General features: G+C 35.7%; 1 protein-coding gene across 6 annotated transcripts in view; it reads right to left on the bottom strand.

Annotated features, from left to right (window-relative positions):
* The window catches only part of DIAPH2 (diaphanous related formin 2), a 914,723-nt gene that overhangs the window by 506,589 nt on the left and 380,694 nt on the right, over positions 1 to 27,440 (bottom strand). For all 6 annotated transcript variants that reach the window (XM_063703105.1, XM_063703103.1, XM_063703104.1 and 3 more), the window contains 2 exons: positions 21,497 to 21,598; positions 19,271 to 19,365 (listed from right to left, as the gene is read on the bottom strand). In XM_063703105.1, the coding sequence (XP_063559175.1) occupies positions 19,271 to 19,365; positions 21,497 to 21,598 (197 nt within the window). The remainder of the gene's footprint in view (positions 1 to 19,270; positions 19,366 to 21,496; positions 21,599 to 27,440) is intronic.

Below are 27,440 nucleotides of genomic sequence, written 5' to 3'. Positions count from 1 at the left end.
TAACACACAAGCATTGAAAATCGATGAGAAAATTCCTGACCTTGAAGTAACAAGTGTGTCTTACAAATAATCGGGGATTTAAAGGTTTCCTATCCAATCTTTAATCTAGCCCAGGCAGAGAAACATATCCTAAAGAAATGATTTGAAACTCTGACATTTAACATTCAGATTATACTCAGTTCCCTAGAAGGCGCATTGACTTTCCCATGATCAATATCACCTCACTGCTGATAATGCCAAATGAACGTCTCCAGTCCTGACTACCCTTAGGCATCCTCAAGCTCCATGTTTCTAACTGACATTCCCACCCAGATGTCCCATCATTAACTCAAATTGAACAAATCTAAAGGAGAACTCATCCTCACTCTGACCCATCCCTACACCTTATCAGCGTCTCCTAATGGCTTCATTCTGCCAACAGAACTGGCATCCTTGTCATCTTCTAAGCTTTCAAACTGGCAATTACCTTTCAGTCACACTTCTGACAATTTTTCCTAAAAAAAATCTCTTTCAGGTTCAACCCTTCCTTTCCATTCCACAGCCAAAAATCTGGGCTAGGGAAACTACACGGTAGCTAAACATTTCCTAATTTAAATTCAATTAAATTATTCAAGGGGTTCTAGCCCTGTACTAAGTAGATCAGTGAAGATCACAGATATATTTACTACTATAATAGAAAAAATAGCGATTATATGTAAAAAATTCTACTCCCACTAATGTCATGATCCTATTTGCAAAATACATGTATTGCTTTCTACATAATTTATGATTTACAGTATAAAGGATAATTATGAAAAGTACTCCTTTGATGCTAATTACCTTTTATTTTGTTTATGTCCTATTTTGTACTCTAAAATAAAAATTATAAACCATATTAAACATAAAAAGTGATATTAAGCATTAAAAAGTAGGACATATAGAATAAATTAATGACTATGAGTACTGAATAGCAGCATCCAAAGTATGTATGCCCATGTCTAAATGCAATGATAGCAACAGGAGGCAGCCAAATGCTTAGGCAGACAGGGGTGGGTACCTGGTGAAACCCCAATTCCCCAACTCCAGGCCGAAGACAGTTTATAGCTTGAAAGCCAAGCTGCAAATTAAATCCTTGGGCAGGATTGAGAACTTGTCTTTCTGTTTGGCGTGCTTTCCTCTGATTGATACCCATCCTTCACCTATTTTACATATACCTACCCTTTCCTAACTGGTTTACTGGTTTTCTTTTTCCTTCCCTCCCTCCCTCCCTCCCTCCCTCCCTCTCTCTCTCTCTTTCTTTCTTTCTTCTTCTTTTTTTCACAGTCTCACTCTGTTGCCCAGGCTGGAGTGCAGTAGCACAATCACTACCTACAGCAGTCTCAATCTCCTGGGCTCAAACGATCCTCCCAACTCAGCCTCCCGAGCAGTTGGGACTACAGGCTTATGCCACCAGGCCTGGCTGATTTTTACAAAACTCTTTATAGAGACAGGGTGTCACTATGTTGCCCAGGCTGGTCTCGAACTCCTGGGCTCAAGCAATTCTCCTGCCTCCACCTCCCAAGGCACTGGGATTATAGGTGTAAGCCACTGTGCCTGGCCTAGAATAGATTTTTAACAGACAAAATAGGTTGACAGATATATGATACCCTGTTAATGCTATATTCTGCTTTCATTAGATATCATCTTATCACGGCCATGACAAACTGCCACAAACCAATGCTAGGATTCATTATTATAAAATAGTACATGCAGATGCTTCCAAAGCTGAATTCTATCCTCATATTCAAGACCCCTATCATTACAGCACCAAATAAATCACTTCAATTAGTTCAAAATATTTATAATAGAAACTGCCATACATGATGATCGGTTATCATTATTTAGTTCTCTGTTTTCATTTAAGTACTAGTTAAAGGTGCCTGTATCGAAAACAAAGTATAAGTTATCCATTAGACTAAAGAAATACAAAGTCAAAATGGAGCATCCATAATACCCTGGACATTTTGACACATCTGGCATCTATGTCAAGCTAACACTTTTTTCTTTAAGCAGAAACAACGCTTGTCATCTGTAGAACTTTAAATACACTAACCTGAACATGGTGGCAGATTATCAATATCTAATGTTTCTCTCAACTTCCCAATAAAAGAGTCATAGAGATACTTTAGAATAGACTTCTGCTTCCAGCAATATAGCTGATTAGTTACCCAGAGGAACTGTCAATTTACAGAACACCTAAAATGCTGAATAGACTTCTTTAAAAATATCTTCAGATGAAAAGCTAACTTGGCAAGACATTTTTAAAAAGTTCTCATTACTTGCCCCCCAAACTCCCCAATGGGAAAAAAAATAAAAAGAAAGCACTAATCCAGACACATAACCAGACACTGAAGTCCAAGACTATCGTAGGAACATCTACCAAACTCTACTGGTCTAGAGCTTTTACAGAACCCCAAAAGGTAATACCTCCAGAAAAGGGGTTATTTTGGAGAAAAAACAAAGCCCGCCTACAGAAGAAAACAGTAAAGAATTGTGTCTGGTTTTGCCTTGACTCTGGGATTGGAGATAAGGGGCTTCTCTGCTGGAAACTTCTAAACACAAGGCAACACCCCCGCCCTCCACCATGCAAGTTTTGGGTTAGAATTTAAACTACCTAGTTGTAAAAATATATGCTGATAATTTATATTTAAAGTGATTATTCTTTGGTAGTACTCCTAGGTAGAATAGAAAGATTACCTCCCAGGGAATGTCAATTTAGACTACAGCTCAGTTAACAACTGAACCCAGAATATGGTGAAATAATCTCTTCATAGTGCTGAGAAAAAATAATTGACAAGCTAGAATTATATACCCAGTGAAAATATATTTTCAGAACAAGGGTGAAAAAAAATAATTAGAGAAACAAAAGCAGTGTTTGCTATGACCAGAATCTCACTAAAAGTCTTTCAAAAAGACTCGTTTCGGTTCCAGCAATTAGGGAGTCTGAGGTAGGGGACTGCTTGAGTCCAGGAGATTGAGACAAGCCTGGGCAACACAGCAAGACCCTCATCGCTAAAATAGCTTTTAAAAATTTGCTGGTCATGGTAGTAAGCTTGTATTCCCAGCTGCTCGGGAAGCCAAGGTGAGAAGATCTCAGAAGACTGATGCTGCAGCGACGTAGGATTGGACCACTGCACTCCAGGCTAGGCAACTGAGTGAGACCCTGTCTCTAAAAATAATTATAATAAATTAAAATAAATAAAATAAACAGACTTGTTTTGGGGAGAAGTAAAATGATCCTAGAAGGAAGTTTTGTCATATAAGAAGAAAGGCATACAAAAAAGTTAAATATGTGAGTAAATCTAAGTGGGGAACAGGAGGTGGAAAGCAGGGAGTTGTGGGGTTGCTGAGATAGGAGAATCGCTTGAGCCTGGGAGGTCAAGGCTGCAGTGAGCCAAGACTGTGCCACTGCACTCCAGCCTGGGCAACAGAGCGAATATCCTGTCTCAAAACAAAAACAAAGGAAAAAACTAAATAACATATATTTTAGGGGCACATCCATATATGGCAAAAGAAAGGCATGGGGTTGATGAGCCTCAGATTCAGAATAGTGGTTTTTTCTGGGGAGAAGGGTAAACAATGGCTTCACAGTAATGGTAACGTGCACATCCATGGTTACATTTTATTAATACTATGCTTTGAACTGTACACACACAGCCTCAATATTAGAGACATATCTCAAATGACCCTTTTCTTAATCTTAATTCAACCTTCTGTTCTCAGATAGTCTTTGATTACTCTGGGAGAGTTTACATTGTTGCCTTAAAATTTTACAATTTGGGACTTAGCCTTCCTTTAATTTGATCCAATTCAATATGGATTTCTTTTGATGAGCCATTCAGGGACATTTTTCAGCTGGTCACCATCATCTAGATACTGACCCTTCACTTTTGTAATGTATAGACACACTCCTGGGTTTGCTTTGGCTTTTTGGGGACCCTTTCCAAACATCCCATACATTTTCACAGAGAATCATCAACTGAGTTTAGAAAGAATGAGATCAGGGGGACAGGGACTGGAGAGGCGGTGAGCCCTGAGGCACCTGGGCATTAGGCCTGGGCATGGCGGGCAGCAGTGTCCTGGGGGTTTCCTAGGGGAGCACCCCTTTCCAGCCCACTGCCCCGGAGCTCTTTCTCAAAAAAAAAAAAAAAAAAAAAAAACGGATCAGAGACAATCAGAGGATCACGAACAATTCTTACTCTTAGTCATTCATTTGTACCATGAACTGAGGGGAGCTAGTCAAGTAGAAATCGAAGAAATCCTACAACAATTACAAATCTAGTTTTGTTTGAAATATTTTCCCCTTGAAGCAGCATTCAAATTATCTATACATATAACCTATATAAGTGTATTTGGCCTGGGACACTGTTTCTAACAGATATAAAGCAAATAACAGTCTTCACTCCAATGCCTAAGAATTGATTATTTTCGGGCCAGGAGCGGTGGCTCACGCCTGTAATCCCAGCACTTTGGGAGGCTGAAGTGGGCGGATCACAAGGTCAGGAGTTCGAGACCATCTTGCCGAACACGGTGAAACTCCATCTCTACTAAAAATACAAAAAAATTAGCCGGGCATGGTGACGGGCACCTGTAGTCCCAGCTACTCGGGAGGCTGAGGCAGGAGAATGGCGTGAACCCAGGAGGCAGAGCTTGCACTGAGCCGAGATGGCACCACTGCACTCCAGCCTGGGCAACAGAGCAAGACTCTGTCTCCAAAAAATAAAATAAAATAAAATAATTGATTATTTTCCCAACTAGCAATATGTGTTCATGTTTATTTATAAACATTCATCAGGCAAACTCTACCACCACTCTACCATCAAATGAAATGCAACGAGATAGATCATATGTAAAGATGATCTAGAACATATGCCACATTCCATAAAAATAAAATGATTAATTAACATATATGACAATATATGGTGACCCAATACATTTGTTTTCCAATGACTGGCTTTATGTTGGTTGAGCAGAGTTTATCCTGGCTTTATTCAGATGTAGTCCCACTCTAAGCAGTCACTTCTATATGACTGCTTACTGTGCCACCAACTAGTTACTCATCCTCTGAAAGTCCACCCTCTTGATGACATTTAACCTGTTGGTTCTTCTGAGGAGACTTGGCCCTAAGATCAGATAAGCCCATGCTTTCAGGATCTAAGGAGGATGCCTAACATTCCCAAGCTCTCCTTTAGGGAAGCTCAACTCTTCTCTAGACCTGTGACACCTCCGGTCCAAAGGGGAAGCACAACTTCACATGAGAAGCATACTGTTTTAGCGTCTGTTGTCTTTGTAATACTTCAAATCTTCCTCATGGATTTAGGGCAGCCAAAAACAAAGCTTCCCTATTTACGATGCTACTCATCACTGATGGAAAATCTCTTCATCTGGAAGTAGTCACGCTTTCATTTTTTAAATTATATACAACATGGAACCTACATAAACAGAACCAAGTGGCTGTTCTGTTTGGATCTAGTGTACCGAACACACTGACTGCATGCACTTAGGCTAATGAAGACCATCAGTATTCTCTTGGGTGAACCAAAGCCCCCAAAATAGGCAGATGAAACGCGGGAAACTGTGTAGATGAGGATAGGTTTCATCTCTCAATGCACAAGAAATTTCAAAGTCATCTATGACAGAAATATTTAGAACGAAGCATTAATCAAAACCTTATGTAAATATTTATTTGATATTGTATGGAATTTGTATGTTTACTTTCATGAAGACCTTTTATTCAATAAAGCACATTGGGTGGTTCTTATAATCCTCAGAAATCTTTGAGAGATAAAGCAGCCCTAAATATTCAAGAAAGGGAAATCTGTAAATCTGAAAGTCAGTTAAATATAGAGTGCTCACCCATTCAATATAGCCTTGTAGAGGGGACTAGCCTAACAGGCTCAAAATATCTAATTGAAAATATCACCAAATCACATGATATAACATTATCATATAAAGAAAACTCTGTATCATGCATCTGATTCGAAAACAAGTAAAAAGAATGACCAATACAAAGAATGCTTATGATACAGCTCAGAATGTCTGCATCATATGCAAACATCTTTTTCAAAAATCACTTCAAAAGATTAAGAATAACACAGTAGAAATGAGCAGATGAAGAATGGAGAGAATGTTCAGTCTAGTTTACAGAATAGGGAGTATTTCCAAGAGAAAGTAGGTTTTAAGTCATATTTTAAAAGATAAAAAAGACACCTAAAGGATGGAAGGACAGGTGCAAAGGCATGGAGAAGAGCAAATGTAAGTAACTTAATGCGCAGATTATTCAAAATCAAGACTCTGAGAAACTCTCCAATTTCTAGAGATCCATTACAGCATTTAAAAACAGAAGAAAACAGGTGGCAATCATTGCAATCACTTCTTAAGAACGAAAATGAATTGATGGAGGAAAAAGAACGCCTAGTCGAATCAAGTAATGTGATGTGCTAGACTGGAGGAAGTCTAGAGACAAAGAACAACTAGAAAACAATAGTAGTCTAGTCCTATGGGCATGGGAGGTGAGAAAATCTTCAATCAGTAAGAATGCATGATGAGCTGGGATCAAAGAAGAGAGAGGGGATGAAAAAAATTCCAGGAGATAAGAAATATAGGCCTTCATTTGGGGGAAGGATGAAGACTATGAGTTCTTTTTGGGATACTCTTTCAAGTAATAATTGAATGTTTAAGTGTTAATTCTCTTTAGATAAATGGCCAGAAAGAGTGACAGGTTACAGCTAAATAAATGTCTAAGATACTAATCTCTATGTGTGTTCAATTTGTGTAGTATTTTATAGTTTGCAAGGGTTTTTAACATATGCTCATATTTAATTTGTATAATAACCAATTTTTATAAGTATACATTTCCCCCCTTCTAAAGGCAAAAACTATATGGCTAAAAGAAGAAAAGTGACTTGCCCAAGGTCACATACAGAATACAGGACTGAAACCCAAAAGAATTTTTTTTCCACTACACTGAGAGTGGCATTTTAAGTATAAACCACCGAAGAGTAGCAACTCCAAAGAGACAATGTAGCAATTAGTCATAGCACTCAAGGAAGAAAAGCAGACACCTTCTTTGCTTTTCCCAAGAAGCAACTAATTTTTCAACACTATTCAGCTATATACACTGAAGAAAAATTATGAAATGAAGGCCAAAATATGTACTCTTATTTTTCTCACAAAGATGAAAGACTTCATTAAATGGTTCTGTCACTCTGAATCCTTCATATGGGATAAAATAAATGATGGTCTTATTAGTAATTGAGCTACCCTTTCATTTTACTAAAATGCTGCTTATTAATGCAGAAACGGAATCCAATGCCCCTTATACTGCATTAAGTAAAATTAAGTCTTTATTTTTTGGCACCTAATTATATATTTCCCAACACAAACAATAATGAATGTCAATGAAGACATTTATAATGTCATCTAATACTGGAAGAAGATGTTTCAAGGGATAATTTAATTTCTACTCTGACTTCCAATGACAGAGATTGCACTAAGTGTTTTTAATTAGTAAACTTTCTGTTACTACTTTTTATTGCTGTCCAGCAGTAAACTCCCCAACCCACTCGCCCACCTGCATACCACAGCAAGGAAAAACAGGTCAAACAATGGGCTTTTAAAAAATCAATAAATTGAGCATCTTATGAACCAAGTTGTGATCCCAGATTGACTACGTGATGTAAACCACTCTGAGCCTTGGTTTCTCCTCCCGTGAAATAAGAGAAATGAATAATTTATAAAGCTTACTTTAGTTTTAATTTTGGTGGCCTCTGATTCTATGACAGAGATACAAAGGCAAATAATTTTTAATTGACAAACAAAAAGGATATATTTATGGTGTACAAAATGATGTTTTGATATATGTATACACTGTGGAATGACTAAATCAAGCTAATTAACATATCCATTATTTCACGAACTTAATTTTTTGTGATGAGAACATTTAAAATAGACCTTAGCAATTTTCAAAGCTGCAATACACTGTTATTAGCTATCATCACCATGTTCTAAAATAAATTTCCTGAACTATTCCTCCTATCTGAAATTTCATATTCTTTGATCAATATCTCCCAATCCCCACTCCCACCTCTAGTCCCTGGTAACCAACACTCTACTCTGTGCTTCTATAAGTTTGACTTTTTTAGGTTCTATATACTGTATAAATGAGATCACACAGTATATGTCTTTCCATGTCTGCCTTATGTCACGTAGCACAATGTCCTGCAGGTTCAAAGATTTCCTTCTTTTTAAAGGGTGAATAGTGTTCCAACATGTACATACTATGAATTTGAGCACAATGTGTATAAGGCTGAAGGGAATGGTCACACCTTAGTAAGTACTTCATAGATGAAAGTTTCCACAATTTGAAGAGAAGAAAAAAAAAGATATTTTAAGCATTCCATCAGGTAGAATTCTCCCTATCATATTGGCTTTCACCCATATGCTTTCTAGACATTCCTAGGAGGGAATCCTGCTTACGGTCTTTCCTGTAAAGTGATACCTCTATAGGTTACTCCCATCTAACAACTCTCCCCTTTGCCTGCTGTCATATACTAATCCCATTCTCCTACTTCTGATCAACTGAAAACATTCTTGAAGCCACATTTTAGCACTGCCATCTAGCTTTGTTAGTCCCCAAGTATTTATTATATTTTGCAATTCTTTATTAGAACAAATACTCAAAGTTGATATTAAATCCTAACTAGTTATTCTGAATGGGTCACACCATTCCTGATTAATTATTTAATATGACAAATTCTTGGCCAGCCGCGGTGGCTCAGGCCTGTAATCCCAGCACTTTGGGAGGCCGAGGCAGGTGGATCACCTGAGGTCAGGAGTTTGAGACCAGCCTGGCTAACATGGCGAAACCCCATCTCTACTAAAAATACAAAAATTAGCCGGGCGGTGGTCTGTAGTCCCAGCTACTCAGGAGGCTGAGGAAGGAGAATCGCTTGAGCCCAGAAGGCAGAGGTTGCAGTGAGCTAAGACTGTGCTGCTGCACTCCAGCCTGGGCAACTAAACGAGGCTCCATCTCAAAAAAACAAACAAACAAACAAACAAACAAACAAAAATTATTCTACTGCCAAACCTTCAGAAAAGGTCATGTTTCTACTTTTAGGTACTTTGATTTCTATATCCTTCTACTGCCAAAACTTCATAAAGGTCATGTTGTTACTTTTTAGGTACTTCGTTTTCTACAAAATGTTTTCTAGCAATACTCAAACTAAACAAACACAATTTCATTCATATTAGATATTGATAATTTTATATAGCTATGATTTCAAATATTCTCATATATTCTAAATGATTCTAAATATAGAATATATGATTCTAATATCACTCAGTATACTAAAATAAAACAAAATCTAAACAAAAAATATGCAACTACAAAAACACCAGGTTCCTAAAACATTTTCAGATCACTTGCCTTAAGGACCTCAAATTATGATAGCCTCATCTGAGTTTTTAATAATAATACAAGCATTGAAAGCTAAATTTTACAACACCAAAGACATGAATAATTTACAGTAATATAAATCCAACAACACATTAAAGCTGTTGGAAACAATTGATGGATAAACTTTTGTTTCATTTATTTAAGTGGAATATTTAAAAATCTATAGAATATGTATAAATATTAAAAGGTTTTGATGGCATTCTGGAGTCTTCATTCTCACCTACTGCAGTCCCCCCAAAGCAGCTCTTGCTTTCACATTCCTTTGATTTCTTTATCTGGAGGCCCCTTACTAGTTTATTGTCATTCAATTATATTTGTCTACTCTGAAGACTACGTTTCTCTTGTCAGCATGCAAATGAACTAAAATACAACATAAAGCATGAAAAATAAAGATCAAAGGGGTTAAAGTGAGGTTTCTGAATAGTCCCCTCAAAAATAGTACACTACTCCTGGATACTTCCTTTGTCCCTATTTGATATCTCTATTTCTGGGATTCAGACAGTACAGAGAAAGGAAGAAGCCCCAGGAGAATTATCACCCTGCTGATAATTCTTTCCATTAACATAGAAAACTGAGGGCTGACTATTCAATTGTAAGTTTTGAAGGAAAATATTTCAAAATACCAATTGTAACTGTACTGTTCCCACTCACTGGAAAAGACATTCTTTGTGTGCCTATCATGTAACCAGCAATGTGCTAGGGGACTTTTTCATGTGTTATTTAATTTGATCCGTTCAATAAACTTACTAGCTATTTAAAAGATAAAAGAAAATGGACTCAGGGAGGTTAGGTAACTTTCTCCCATTCATATGGCTGGTGAGTGGCAGAGCTGGGATTCAGACCCAGCTCTCTTCACTTCAGAGAAGAAGTCATTACCATGATATTATTTGATTTATCTAAATGACATATTTAAAAAAAAAACAAAACAAAAATAAATAAGTTTTTAAAAATGGTGTAAAGTGAATTGCTCAGCACTATTAAACTATAAATGTAAATACTATGTGGTAAAGGAAAAAAAAAAGCCTATTCACACTGATATGATTGCCTGTATTCACAGGTGGAAAATAATTATGACCTGTACTTTAAGCAACGCTTGACTAGTGGTATTTGCAATGTAACAGGAATGCATTCTGTCAGAATCAGAGCTTAACATGAGTACTTTCCATTCCTGGGATATAGAATTTGTAAATGTATGGTATCATTTTGTTTGGACCTATACTAATTAAATGTCCAAAACCTGTCATGAAGTTTATAATAAACACGGAAAATAAAAGCAAATGATTGGGAGCGCATTAAATTCTGAAACTTTACTACATATACTTCAGAAATAAAAGTAATTCTTAAGACAGTGGTTCTCAGCCAGGGAAAATTTTGCACCCCAGAGATTTTTCAAAGTCTAGAGGCAATTTGGGTTGTCACAACTGGTGGTGGAGCTGCTACTGGTATCCAGTGGGTAGACCACAGATACTGCTAAACATCCTATAATGTACAGGACAGCAGTCAAAAATAAAAGAAGAGAGACAGAGAAAAATGGGCCCAAAACATCAATAGTGCCAAAGTAGAGGAAACCTGATTTAAGCATACGCTTTCAGCACTTGCTAAATACTTTTAAATTTATTCATTGTGTAATATTTAAGACACGAAGATGGATACAAAGACAATGAATCTACGTGTCTACCACTGAGTTTAAGACATTAAAAGACTTAAATTTCCCTTGTGTATTCCTTCCTGCCTTTCTAAAATATTTTAAAGAGATTAGTTAAAATACCATTACGTTATACCCGTTATTATACTATGTTAAAGTGTGCCATAGCATGTTAAATTTTATATTATATTATGTTAGATTATACTATAACTATCACAAGTCTTTAAAAGATTTAATAACTAGGTACATTTCTATTTTACATAGGAGGATATCTAGAATTATAATAGAACCTTGCAAAAAGAATGTAAAGATTTATTCCTTATGTATAGAAGGAAAGGTTTTGATTACCTCTTTAGTACATAAGAAAAAGTGGTTTTATAGATATGATCAATTACAAAAGTGTATAATTTGTTAAATATATGACTAGCCAATAAGCTTTGGATTTAAAACAAATTTGTATGCTACAAAAAATGAATAGGGAGCTAGCTGGGGGAGGAAATCATGATTGTTCTCTATCTCTCTGATAATTCCATCAAGGACATTATAGCCTTGACTCCTGTACCCTGAATCTCTTAGGCTAAGTGTCTAATGCTTTTTGTCTGGAAGTAGCCTCACAGCTAGTACTTAGAGGAGGGGTTATGGTATAACCTTGCTTTTCATTTCCCAGTTCAGATTTTGGAAGTTTATATAAGGAAAAAGAGGCCACTTACCAAGTTTTATTACACTTGTTTTTGTTTGTTTGTTTGTTTGTTTTTGAGATGGAGTCTCGCTCTGTCGCCCAGGCTGGAGTGCAGTGGTGTGATTTTGGCTCACTGCAACCTCCACCTCCCAGGTTCAAGCGATTCTCCTGCCTCAGCCTCCCGAGTAGCTGGTACTATAGGCGTGCGCCCCCACACCTGACTACTTTTTGTATTTTTTTTTTTTTTTAGTAGAGTCGGGGTTTCATTACGTTGGTCAGGCTGGTTTCAAACTCCTGACCTCAAGTGATATTCCCTCCTCGGCCTCCCAACGTGCTGGGATTACAAGCATGAGCCACTGCACCTGGCCCCTAGTTTTACACTTACGAGGAAATTCCTGTTCTACCCTGACCATCGTCTAATTTCAATAGACCCAATGGATATAGTATGAAAGAATCAAAATTTTAATGAAGTTCTACCATGGTTTAAAGTGTCCAAGGCAGCATAAAATATGATTTCTGAGATCACATCTTACTGAACTGTTAGTGAGACTTACGTTTTGCTAAAAATGTAAATAGGCTCAATTTTTTTTTTTTTTTTTTTTTTCTTTGAGACAGTCTCTGTCACCCAGGCTGGAGTGCAGTGGCGCGATCTCGGCTCACTGCAAGCTCCGCCTCCCGGGTTCAAGCCATTCTCCTGCCTCACCCTCCCGAGTAGCTGGGACTACAGGTGCCCGGCTGATTTTTTGTATTTTTAGTAGAGACAGGGTTTCACCGTGTTAGCCAGGATGGTCTCAATCTCCTGACTTCGTGATCCGCCCGCCTCAGCCTCCAAAAGTGCTGGGATTACAGGCATGAGCCACCACACCCGGCCAATATTTTTTTTCTTTTTTTGGAGATGGAGTTTCCCTCTTGTTGCCCAGGCTGGAGTGTAATGGCACGATCTCGGCTCACTGCAACCTCTGCCTCCTGGATTCAAGTGATTCTCCCGCCTCAGCCTCCTGAGTAGCTGGGATTACAGGCGTGCACCACCATGCCTAGCTAATTTTTGTATTATTAGTAGAGACGGGGTTTCACCATGTTGGCAGGCCGGTCTCAAACTCCTTGACCTCATGTGATCCACCCGCTTCGGCCTCCCAAAGTGCTGGGATTACAGGCGTGAGCCACCATGCCCGGCCATAGGCTCAATTTTTTATATTTTAAAAACATTTTGCACAATCCAATTAGTACAAGAAAAAATTAATTGTTTAAAGCTACCTTTTCTTTCTCTGTGAATAACAACACAGCTGGTGATGGTGACAAATGAAAATACTGGCATTAATCAATAATAGACATAGAGAGAATAAAAATAAGCAGCGATAACATTTGCTTGGAATATGTGTAATTATAATAATAGACTGAAAGTAGCAAACAAGGGTCAAAGGAAACGTCAATAAAAGAAAAAAACAAAAAAAAAATTTTAATCACCTATTTAAGAGCAAAAGATGCGAAAGAAGAGCAGCTCATAGATAAAAGAATTTTCAGACTGCAAAAGCATGCCATAATTATTCCACCATGATGAGAAATAAGAAATGTTTTATGATTGTTACTGTCATTGCTACTGTTTCATTTTCCCTAAAGAATTATGAAAATGAACATGGTGAATACAAGTTGTTATTTAAAAGAAAAATGTTTTCAAATTCTACAATACTAATGCCATTATAGCCTTAATTGATATACTTGTAGTCTTCTAAAGTCATCAACCCTCGTAAAGTGCACGCACACATGCAGACTCACAAGCCTGCATAAAATACAGATGGTCGATAGCCACGTAAATAGATCAATGATTACAAAGATGGATTGAGGAGACAAAAACAAGCTCTACTATTACACATGCATGAACTTCCTGACTATAAGAATAATTATACTCTAGAACTGGTTAATTGAGGGAAGTTGAAGAATCTTTTTTCCCTGCAGAATCAATAGATACCCATCTATCTTTGATGACTTAGGTGTAGCATTGCCTGGAATCAGGGGAATGGACTAGATGATCTTCGTGTCATTCTGATTATTCTGTCGGTATCCAATAATAAGTTATATAGATCATATAATCTGTTTTGAGATAAAAATCACATTTGAGAAAACATAATCATGTGGCAACCTATAAATACCACACATTGAGTACAGTGCTGGTTACTCAAATGGGCTTCAGAAAAGTAAAACAGCCAATATATGTAGAAATTATTGGTGGGGCGGGGGAGGGGGATTGTGGGGGATAGAAGCAAGCTGGCATAGTCCCATGTATGCATTGTAGAGAAACATCTATGGAGGTATTTCTGTAGTTTCCAGGTATGGAGGCATCCAGGAGCTGTATTTCACCTTAGGTATTATTAAGGAAAATTAAGGTCTTTCATCAAAGAAAGAATTTACTTAGGAAGGAAGGAAGAAAAGAAGGGAGGGAGGAGAGGAGGAAGGGAGGGAGGGAAGAAGGGAATGAGGGAGGAAGGGAATGAAAGAATGTAAGAGAAAGTAGCAGGAAGAGAGGAAAGGAGGAGGGAGGGAGAGAAGGAAGAAAGGAAGGAAGGAAATGTCAAAAACAAAACAAACAAACAAACAAAAAACAATACAAGTGGAAGAAGAACAATAGATAGGACACCAGACAGTTGCATGCCCAGTAGGAATGCAGATGTCCCTTATAAGGGAGACAGAGACCAAAATACCATGAATAAACAGAACAGTTGCTTAAGGAATACAGGTGTCTGGTATATAGTGTAGATTGTTTCAAGAAAAAACTATAGAAAAATAACTATTTAAACTAAATAAGTCATTATAATCTGACATATCGGAGGAAATATCTCTTCTCCCAATCTCATTCTCTTATTCGTCACTCCTTAAAAGCCTCTTGTGTTGGCTTTGATGATACACTATAGCATCCTGGCCATCTCTCTGATATGCTGACTCCTTTTGCTCTGATTTCTCTAATAGCTCCCATCCCCTTGACATGTATAGTCCCCAGATATGCAGTCCTTAACTTTCCATTTGTTACTTTTTTCATGAGGAAACTTAAGAACTCCATTGGTCCTGATATTCTAAAAATCACTTCTTTGTAAATGACTCCAAAAATCCTTATTTTCAGTCTCAGCCTCTATTCTGACCTCCAATACATTTTCCAATGTAATGTTTTTTGTAAAATTTTTCTCCCTTGCCCTGAAAGTATTTTCTCCCCTACCCGATTTGCCTCTTTGTGTCAGGGCTACAACCACTGTCTCTACCACCAGGATTTTTCAATTAATAATTTTTAAAAAATTCCTTATTTACCCAAATTCCCTTTTCTCCTACTTCTGAAATATTCAGGGCTTTATTACACCTTATGCTTGAAACTGCAATGATGTCCCTTATGCTTGAAACTGCAATGATCTCCCTATGTCAAGTCTCTTTACATCAAGCCATCTGATGTACTGCAGCTAAGAGTACCTTTCCTAAGCACACAATTTGACCATGAACAAACTCAATAGCTCAGCATTCATGTTGTCTACCAGGGATCAAAACTTCTGGTGTATATAGGGGTTAGGAATGAGTCAGAGTAAGTAAAATGCAATAGGGAGTGGTGGCACCTGTGGCAAACCGGAGAGTGTGTGACATTAAAATTTCACTGATTAGGCACTAGAAAGGCCAAATAAAACAGAAGTGAGGGAGAGAAAGTGAGAGGTAGAGAGCGTGAATGCCTGTGAGTCACCAATTTGCTATCTGTGTGCCTCTAAAATATGACCACCACCAAGCTACTAATCTTTTATGCGCTCTTTCTCATTGCTACCCTATATGACGGCTTATCTATACCAGAAAAATAAAGACAGTATCCTTTATATACCTCAAGCCTTTGGCCACCATTCTCTTATCCTAGCCCTCTCTAACTGAATCCTACTAGTGTTTCAAAGTCTAGAACACTTCTTCCAGGAAGACTACCTTAACCACAGCCCACCCTACCCTATAGTTCACCTTCTATGAACCTCTATATCAGGATAAAATAAAATAAATCGGATTATATAAAATACCAATTACATTTAAATAGTTATCAACATATTTACCAAAATAGTGATATAATGATAGAAGTGCTTGATTAAAGCATTAAAAATAATTTCTAGTCGCAGCTCTAATAAGTACTGTAATTTTGAAGCATTAATGACTGTAACAGTATTTTAAGATCTCTGCCACAACTATAATGTGATATGAAAATATTTATTATTTCTATTAGTGAAAAACTTACAGGTACTGTTAATACTACTTTGGTCTGTTGCCTACACTCTTAAATAATATGCTAAATATTAATTAGAAGATAATGAAAATAAAGATGTAATATTCTTCACATACAAGTTCAGGACCCCCTGAATTCTCTCCATGGGTCCCCAAAGAGGGCTTTGAACTCCAGGTTACCAACCTACGCTTTATCATATCTTTACAAATTATTCTGCAGTAATAATATACTATCTTTTATGTTGATAATCTTTTTTTCACATATTCCTTAAGAATATAAGTATAAACTCCCTACCTAGAATCATTTGCATGCACTAAGGATCTCAAATAGAACATACTTTTATTTTTCCCTTCACACATGCATCACTTTTTTCAAACCGCTCGTTTCATTACTCTGTCAATGCTCTATATGTGTGTCTATACATATTTCTGTTTTACCACTGATATCCTAAAAAGCACTGACTGATTGGTCTTAGATTTTTCTCTCAATAGATCAAATTCAATTATACTGAAACAAATTTTGAAGGCTAGAATAATGATTCTAAAAGTCACCAAAATTTAGTACACATTATTTGACAGTAACTCATAATTACATGTATTAAAAACTCCTCAACAACCTCAGGATATGGTGTACTTTTAAATGTTTCTACGTGCTACTGCAAATATTTTAGGCCATTTCAATTTTTCCCACATAGAGAACTCATTTTCTAGCTTAAATTTAGATATTTTGAAATAAAATGAAAATTGATATTTATTAATAAGCTTCAACTTAGAGCTGGATCTTGCTGATTAAATAAAAGTTTTTCTGTTTTTTGTTTTTTGTTTTTTAAGTAAGACAATTATCCTGCCAACTAACTAAATTCTATTAGTTGTCTGCCCAGCAAGAGCCTATTGACCCATACTGGAAGAGAAAATACTACTACTGTTAATTCAAGTTCTGGGTAGTGATGTATCCTTAATTGTTGTTTGTTGTTTTTGTTGCTATGAGGAGACAACCATGCTACATGAGCAAAAAACAATAATTATGCATGGATGGAGTTTAGCACTGTAATCAAATAGAACTTACAACAAAGTTAATCTGATGATACACATTTAATGCCATGCATTATCAATGTGCTACACGGTAATTAGACATAAATGGTAAACAGCTCAAATGAATGGCAAATTGATGTTACTTTTCCATCACTGAAACAAATGTTCTGGAATTGGGGGTAGAAAAAGGTGCTAGTGATTATAGTCTTTTCTCCTGACAGAGGGAAGCCATCTCTCTTGGGGACTAGAAAATCATGTAATTATTTCTACCCAGGAGCATCCATCCTCCTTACCAGAAGATACTCAGACATTTGATTTGTCTAGATAAAAGCAATACTAACCTTAATAACTCAGGTAAGTTACTCGCCACTTAGGCCCTACACCCGTACCCAAGTAGCACAATTCCAATTATGTATATTATACTACATGTTAAACTGTTTTCTTCCCACAAGCAAAACTAAGAAAATGGGTTTTGATCAAACAGGGTAAGGATTGAGAAGAAACTTTAGAGTATCTGGTACTGAGAAGGAAAGCAAGTTGGCTTTAAAAAAGTCCTCAGCAAACAGAAGGCACAAAATTGGTGGGTAAAGCAGGATATGGGTAAAATGTACAGATACATGAAAAAGATAAAGAGACAAAGGCTTAGAAAAGGGAATGGAGGTCTAAAAACAAGGAAGAGATGACATAGGTCATCTTATTACTCCTTAGTCCTATTTTTAAAAATCATGCCTAGATTTAAGACATATATATGAGGTAAACTTTAATGTAAGCCTACAATCCAAAATAGAAGAGCTTCCACAGAGACATCACTTGCTCAAATTATATATGCAGGTTCTCTGAGATTTAGAGTTTGCAGGGAATATGGCAAAATTGTTAAAGTTATAGCATAAGCTATTTAACTATTTGATGTCTTTGTTTTGTTTTGTTTTGTTTCATTTTTTCGAGACAGAGTCTCGCTCTGTCTCCAGGCTAGAGTGCAGTGGCATGGTCTCGGCTGAGTGCATTCTCCACCTCCCAGGTTCAAGTGATTCTCCTGCCTCAGCCTCCTGAGTAGCTGGGATTACAGATGCGCACCACCACACTCAGCTAATTTTTCTGTATTTTGAGTAGAGATAGGGTTTCACCATGTTGGCCAGGATGGCCTCAATCTCCTGACTTCGTGATCTGCCTGCCTCAGCCTCCCACAGTGTTGGGATTACAGGCGTGAGTCACCATGCCTGGCCCTATTTGATGTTTTCTAAAACTCAAAACCAACTCATGGCTCAAAAACAAAAAACAACAAAATAAAGAAAAACAGAAAAAACTACAATGACTATACCCTTCCACAAAAATCTTTACAGTTATTCCTTTCAAAAATTAAACCAGACAGGGCCAGACATACCAAGAATTCAAATAATGTGTTAGATCTGTATAGTCCTTTATCATACAAAGCACTTTATTTGGTTAAAACCTCACAATGACCCTGTAATTTCAAATGAGAAAATAGAGGTTTAGAAAGATTAAACAGTTTGTTCATGGAAAGCAGAATAATATAACGGCTTTAGAGTCAAGACAGACATTGTTTTGAATCCTAGTTCTGGTACTTTGCCACTTACACCACTTACAAGCTTTGTGAAATTGGGCAATCTCTCTAAACCTCAGTTTCCTTATTTGTAAAATGAGAATAATAGTGCTTATCTCACAGGATTACTGTAGGATTCAATGAAATAAAAAATACAGAAAGTGCTAGCCATAATCAGCAATACATGTTATGTACCCAAACAGAGTTGGGTAAAAGTTAGATACTCAACTTAACAATGGGTATGTTAAATACCCACTAATTTTCAGCAAGCTATTTAACCTCTTGACCCCTCAGCTTTTTCACCCATAAAATGGTAAGAACAATATACACTTAATGCAGCCATTTTGGCGATGAAGTACATGTAATTGTATGTACAGTGAATAATGGACAATGATATGTCTATATATGCATATGCTTATACTGAAACGGATATATAGCTTATAAAGTGGCAGAAACAGAATTAGAACCTAGATTTTCTATACTGAGTCCTCTTACTATCAACACAGCTAGATATTCCTGATTTTACTAAACTATTCAATGTCTTTTTAAAAATCTAATTATAGAAGAGAATTTTCTTACAACTCCATTGAGAAGAGAATAGTCCAAAAAAATCTGTGAAAATGAATTTCAAAAGGAAAATATCCAAGTTACCTGAATTAAAGCCTCACTCAGCATGTCTTCATTAACCTCCAGAATAACGTTTCTTATGTCTTCATATGACATGCGATATGATCCCAGAAAGATGGCTAAAATAAAATTTGATTTTATTAAAAGTAGAACAGCATCAACATGTTAAAGTCCTAATAAATGCCTGATTTTCATTTCATAGACTCAAAATATGAAATTTGTCACTAATACTAATATACAGAATTATGAACAAACAAAAGTTGTTCCATTTGATGGACTACTCACTCTATCCATCTAGACAAAATGGCATATTTTCTCGGGCTGTAATGTTTATAGCTAGTGCATATTTACACACAAAATAAAATTCCTACTAATAGCATTCATCACTACATGCTTATGCCTTTTAGATTAGGATGATAACACAAAATGACCCATGAAAACTTAAGAGATTTTATTTCAAGTTGACCTTTTTATTCAATGAAGAACTTAGTGTGGAGATTGTCAGATGCATCCAACACAGTATTTCTCAGGAAAGACAATAAAATAACCAAATAAAAAATCATAGCCATCTACTCTGCAATTCTCCCACATAAGAAAAAAATTAAAGTGCCTAAATCATCAGTGTGCTCTGCATTCCTGCTTATATTCCTGTGGTACACTATTATTTACTTTATATATTGACTCACAATTTCCCCTACCAACTTTTTCTTAAATGGAAATCTATGATATCATATTGGAATAATTCAGCAAATTAAACCTAGAATAGTTAACAATTATTCAGAAGGTACTTGCAACAACATGTTCCATTAAACATATTTTTGAAAGAACACAGATGTGTTCTTATCACCAGAACTTGAACATTTCTTTTTTCTTTTTTTTCTTTTTTTGAGACAGTTTTGTTCTTGTTGCCCAGCCTGTAGTGCAATGGTGCGATCTCGGCTCACTGCAAACTTTGCCTCCCGGGTTCAAGAAATTCTCGTGCCTCAGCCTCCCAAGTAGCTGGGATTACAGGCATGAGCCACCACGCCCAGCTAATTTTGTATTTTTTAGTAGAGGCAGGATTTCACCATGTTGTCCAGGCTGGTCTTGAATTCCTGACCTCAGGTGATCCACCTGCCTCGGCCTCCCAAAGTGCTGAGATTATAGGCGTGAGCCACCGCGCCCGGCACGCAGAACTTGAACACTTCTAAGAATTTTGTTTTTTTTTTTTCATGAAAAGGTCTATATGCCTTCAGCCATACCAAAAGAAAACAAAATCCTCACTCTATAGACAAATGATTACCTTATACATAAGACCAAATGAGATCTCCACAATCTAAAAGAATAATGTTGACAGAAATCAACCAGCAATTGAGATCCTACTGTGTTTTAAAGAAAAGTACTGAATCTCAACTTTGAAAATGTACTATCAAATAAGCAATGTACACATTCACAACAGCTACTGATAAACTGCTTCTCTGAGAGCAACATTTCTACTGACATGAGAATGATGTTTTGTTTATTGTAATGATTCCCTATACCACATTCCTTAACAAAATAAACTCCCATGGTATTACTTCGTGCAATTAGAAATGCTTGATGTGTGGAAATCTCTGATGCATAGTGTTTTAGTATCAGCAAAATCTAAACACAGTCTACTGTAGTGACAGAACAAAAATTCTGATTTCAAGACACAGGGAAGAGTACGTTAAAACTTAAAGGCTTACATAAATGAAGATGGGTTTAACTGTCCATCTGCTTTAGAAAAGGTATACTTAATGGCTGACTGGTTTGTTAAAGGCTTCGAGGTTCACTAACCAGTTTTTAAATGCAGTTAAGGTTAACAATTTAAGTAGCTCACATCGCAATTACTTCAGACATAAAGGAATAGCAGTAGAAGGATTTTTCCAATGTAACTAGTGAATCCTCTAAAACTATCAATCCCAGGTCTAGAGAGAAGGAAAAAAAAATCACTTTTTGTCAATTCTGCCTTATGTTTCACTATGTCTTCCAACAGTGTTTTATTATCATTACTTTCCAAATCTTTACTATTCCCAAGTTTCATCTGGCCTGACAGAGGCTGAATTAGAATTTTCTCCTTACTGGCTAAGTGACAAAAAGGCAACCAAATCATGTTTACACAGAATTTTGTTTGTAGAAGATGCTAAATATGCCTGTTTAAAAAGGTTACAACTTTCACTAAATACATTAAACAGCTCCCACCCCTCTCACCATTACCTATACAAACCCTATGAAGAAAATATTACATACACAGATTCTGAGCTGTTTTGGGATCCAAAATTCTCAGTTCTTTCACTTTCTTCTTTGTAGGCCCAGTCTTCTTTTCTTCTAATGCTTCTGCATTCTTTTGAACTGAAAGAAAAAATGTTGATTCATAAACAATAAGGGTACTAATCCAAGTACACGGAATAACATTAGTAAGGCATATTAACTACATTAATAAAGCTCATTCTGAAATCAATAAATGTGTTTATTTCATTAGCTCAAGGACGAGGATAAACATAAAAATACAGAGTTGTTTAGAGTTTTCACTACAAATTAAATATCAGCACTTAAGCAGAAAAGATAAGCCAAATGAAACAAAAATCAATTGCTCCTTCTTACCTAATACGCAACATTAATTACTCCTTTACCAGGTACCTACAGCAGTACTGGAATTAAATATATAGTACAACCTCACTAATCTGAACTAATTGAGGGAAAAGGAAGACATGCATTTCTCTCAAAATATGCTAAAATTTAAACAATTCAGTGAAATTGCTTTAAAGCACCTAAGGTAAGTTTAACTGCTAAACAGGTTGCCATATAAAAATTCCTGCTGAGACTGTTTTGAAGAATAGTTATGAACCATTTGCAATTTGTACAACAGTAGCACCATTTGCATACATGTAATTAAACAGACTCAGCAATGTGATCTTTTGAGTAATTTAGCTTTGTATCCCTCGCTATTTGAAAAATACTATTTGCTTCCTTAGAACAGAAGATTTACTTTGCTTTCTTTAGAAGGTAACAGTATAATTAAAAACAGTTTAAAGGACTGAAAGGGTAAGGAATAGCAGTGCCAAGGAGTGGCTTTAGCCTTCCATAACCTCCATCAGCCAACTCCCCAAGTAGGCCGGCCCAAAAAACAATGTGGCTGTCTGCTATGAAAATAAAGCATTAAGTTAAATCCCCAAACCCCTCCGGTATAGAAATTTTATAGCTACCATTGTACTCAAGTGTTGGCAGTTTACCTTTTCCAATATAAAAACAGGGTTGTAAGTAATGGGGCCATCAGAAAATATGAGAAAAGTAAAGCTACTACTTTTTCAGTCAAGTAGAGTGTTAGGTCCTTGCCCCCAAATTCATGCTGCTAAATTACATCACTGGTTCATATATGACCATAATCATGCTGCTGCTTTATCAATGTTAAGAAGATAACTTCATTTTGAGGCAATAATGATATTATTTTAATTCACCTAATCTTTGTTAAAAAGACCACAAATGCATTATTGATTTTCTTTTTTAGAGAAAAAGCAACATAAAACCACAGTACACTTTTACTTAGGCAATATATTCATAGATGTTACCATCTTGGAAGCAACATTCTACAGAATTCATCAAAATATTGGAAGTCTGTTAAGACTTCCTTTGTTTTAATGGTACAAAATACAGAAAAATTAAATGAGCATACTACAGAAATACCAGATATTAATAAAATAAATTACCTGGATAACTAAACTCCTAACAGTGCTAAATTTTACCAGACTGGCCAATCTAAAGTTATGTGCAGTCTAAGGAGAATGGATAATTATACTTAGAAATTATGATCTTATGAGACATGGCAAGCAGTTTGCCATGTGGATTCAACATAATAGTCATTGCTACTACTGGAAGAAAAGTGACTTTTAATGTATTTCTCTTAAAATACATTAAAAGAATATATTTTATGTTGATATTTATCTGTATATATTTCTAAATATGTTTTAAAATATATTAAAACATATCTCAAATATTCTTCAAAGGATCTTTCTAAGAGCATAGTCTTTCATATGCAATAATCAACATTTTAATTTATTCTAATTGTCAAGCCAGTTCCAGCTTAAGACAACTGTATACAAGAAAATGACAGTCCAATAGTCATTCCCTTTGTCTATAAAATGTGAAATATCTGAATCATATTGAAATTACTTCTAGAATCATTCACTAATTTGAACCCAGTCAAGGAAATAGTCAAGAAAATTTTCCTAATATCTCAATATGCCTTAAAATTCACTATGGGAGACTAATTAGCCAAGTACATATAAGAAAAACATGTTGTGCCATGAAGGACCTATAAAGATGCTTCTGCAAACTAACAGGATCCTGACTAACCCAGGAATAGATAATGCTCATTTAATGACTTTATATTTTTGCATTTTTTAATTAAAATATGGTCTAGCCTCTCCCCTTTTCAAGTGAACAAATTGTTTAAGATTAGATGCCCTAAATATCTATAGTTCATAGTTTTCTTTCTTGAATCTCAACATATTTTCCTTGTGTTATATAACTTGGCTTAAATCCTGGGTTCGAAAAGTGATAAGAATTCCATGAGTGGGCACTGCTTTTCTGAGAATCACTAGAGAAAAACAAGTTTAGAACAGTTCTCTAACTAGACAGGCTTTCAGAACTAATCATATTTTTGCCATGATAAATAATTACAGACCAGTGGCTATTATTGCCTTTGGCCTTCTTGTTTTAAAAGCATTCCTTAGGGATCATGACCACAGGCTTAGATAAATAGAGAATTCAAAGAACAGCAATGAGACATCAAATATCCCTATAGTGTTCAACACATCATATGTTAAAAATTGCCTGCTTTCATAGTGACCTCAAAATGTCACTTATCCTAGGATACTTTTATTCTGTATGTTTCTAATGGTTACAAAACATCAAATAAATAGCAAGTCTATAATTATTTGAAGTTACTTGGATGAAACTAAAAAGTTTTTTTAAGTTTCGATACAAAAACTTCATGAATTGATTTTATCATCAATTGCCCTATGGTCCTCAGGTTCATAATGAGGCCTACAGTCAAACGTGACCTTCCCCGTACAAATGAAAAAACATATTGCAAATGGGTTTGAATCCAATATATTGAATTAATTTGAGTGTGTAAATTGGCACTGCTAATAGAATAATAATGAAACATTATAAAATACTGTCTGTAGGAAGATAATCCTAATAATGAAGACATTTATATTATTATTAAAGATATGTTAACATCAAGATACTCATTATCTAAGATAAAATGCCCACTGAGTATTCTTATATTTCCTTTAATACATGGATTTTTACAAGCAATTGTACTATAAATGTATTCCTTTACAACTGAGAAATGCTCATCAGCATAAATAAAGTAAACATGGTTATATTCTTTCCCCAGTTTAATATAGGCAATGTTCAGGAATCTCCTATTAATTTCTGATATCCCGGTGGATACACAGAACATGTGACAAGATATTATAATTTGTAGCAAGTATTAAGATATTTTAAATAGGTAACATTGGATGATTTACATAGTGATAACTAACCATGAATCATAGTAAAATTTGTATAACTACTTTATCTTAAAATTTCAGTGAGAAAGACTGATTTCTATAGCCAGAATCACATTCATTAATCTACCAAATATTTCTTGAGCACCTACTATGAATTAGCTTAGCATGAGCATACAATGGTACACAACACATAAGTATCTACTCATACTGCATGGTCATATGTAAACCACTAATTATGGAAGTATCCCCAAAAGGTACCTAACATTTATAATTTTCTTTATAAATGTTATAAAGAATCCATAAAATATATAGCTTAGGTACCATAAAATATCCATAAAATATAGCTTAGATGAATACATGTATACCACTCAGGAAATTCTCATTTTCTTAGTGCAAGCATAGTTCTATATAGGGAACATCATACCTTTGAATCAGCATCACATTATGTGTTGCATCATATTATAAGAAATATGAGGAGAATTAAAAGGATGTCCCTTCCTATTAAGTACACTACATACAGGCTGGGTGCGGTGGCTCACGCCTGTAATCTCAACACTTTGGGAGGCTGAGGCGGGCAGATCACCTGACGTCAGGAGTTCGAGACCAGCCTGGCCAATATGGTGAAATCCTGTCTCTACTAAAAAATACAAAAATTAGCCGGGCGTGGTGGCGGGCGCCTGTAATCCCAGCTACTCAGGAGGCTGAGGCAGGAGAATCACTTGAACCTGGGAGGCGGAGGTTGCAGTGTGCCAAGATTGCGCCACTGCATTCCAGCCTGGACAACAAGAGAGAAACTCCGTCTCAGGAAAACAAACAAACAAAAAAGTACACTATATACAAAGCCAGGGTAAATAAAGCTAATAACAGTAGTGTCAACAAACACACTGAAAATTTATGTAACTTCATGCATACATATTTGTATATTTATGTAACTTCACGCATACATATTTGTATATTTAACAAGTAAATGCCAATTGTTCTTTTACATATAACATACAAATATAAGAATTGTGATCCATATATACTTAAATACATATTTTATCCATGTGGATACAATTCCAGAGGTGATTCCAGCTACATGGAAACAATTTTTTAACATATTGGTTGAAATATACAATATTTTAATTTCAATTAATGACTTGATAATATTAAAATGAGTGCAAGAATGGCAATGAAAGGTATGGGAAATCTACTCTGGTTTTTGCATGTGACAGGTTTAATGATTTTTTTTGTTATTTTCTACTGTATTCTGAATCATCTTTATCTATGCATTTCTGGAAATATCACGTGAACCTGATGGAAAAAAAGGGCAAAGAAGATTAGATCAATAGATAAATACATATGCAATACACAACAGATGAGAGTATTAAAAACCAAAAATAACAGCAGTAGTAGTAGTTTTACTACTGGTAACCACCAATACAATCTTCACAAGCACCACCAAAATCAAATTTTTATTACATATCTGCTCTGTATCTGGCATTAATTTTTATACCACTTTATATGATAGGTATTAACCACTGTCATTTTACAAATGAGGAAATCAAGGACAAACTTGATCATATGCCCAAGGTCATATAGCTAGTAATGAAAACATGCTCAACTTCACCAGTGATCAGGGAAATGCAAATGAAAATAACTGAAGAAATACCATTAACAGTCATCAAATTGAAAAATTTTTTAAGTCTCACAATACCAAGTATTGATGAAGATATGAAGAAGAATTTGATTATGCTAATGGTTGACAGTAAATATTCAGCAATGACTTAAAAAACGCATGTATCAACATCTAATATATTTGAAGGTATGCTTGTCATAAACATAGCCCAACATTTCTGCTTGTAGGTCAAGTGGTCAAGGAGACAAAAATGTTCACTTCAACAGTGTTTATAACAGTAGAAAAGTTATAAACAGCCCATGTGCCCAGGGGTTATGAAATGGATAAATTGTGGCATATTAATACAATGTAATATCACACAGCATTTACAGTGATTGTATTACAGCTATATATTTCAACAAGGATTGATGCCAAATACAATGCTGAGTGGAAAAATTGAAGCTATGGAAAATGGTACATGCAGTATAATATTCATCTAAATTAAAAATAAAACAGAGACTAATCTTGTGTATTGTTGATGGATGAGTATATATGTAGCAAAATTATAAAAACATAGACTAGATATTCACCAGTTAATGACAGTGGTTGCCTAAGAGGAGGAATCTAATGCTGGAATAGGCAGAACCTTGGAAACTTCCATTTTAACTTTAATGTTTTATTTACTTAAAAGCAAAGATCTGGAGTAAATATGACTAAATGTTAACATCTGTTCATTTTGGGTGGCTGGTAGATGGGCGTTTGCTAAATTAGCCTTTGTAATTTCCTATTTTTTGACATAAAAATAAAAATCATATGAATAAATCTCACAAACATTCCTATCCATTTTTATAGTTTACAAACTGTTAACCTTGGAAATCCCAAGGGCCAAGTGTAGACAGGAATTACAAACAATATGGAAAAGAATAATTAAAAATGCTGGTAAAGATGAATCTGTTTGTAAGGAACCAATATTTTGTGTTCAATTGTTATCGAGTCTGTTTTGTGAGGAATAACACGTGTTTACCAAACCTTAGGAGGGAAAGCTGATGCAATAGGCAGGAAGAGATTCCATTTCTGT

This window comes from Gorilla gorilla, chromosome X (genome assembly GCF_029281585.2).
Source record: "Gorilla gorilla gorilla isolate KB3781 chromosome X, NHGRI_mGorGor1-v2.1_pri, whole genome shotgun sequence".
NCBI classification, from domain to species: Eukaryota; Metazoa; Chordata; class Mammalia; order Primates; family Hominidae; genus Gorilla; species Gorilla gorilla.
Note: the sequence above shows the minus strand (reverse complement) of the source record. Positions and strands in the feature narration are given on the sequence as shown.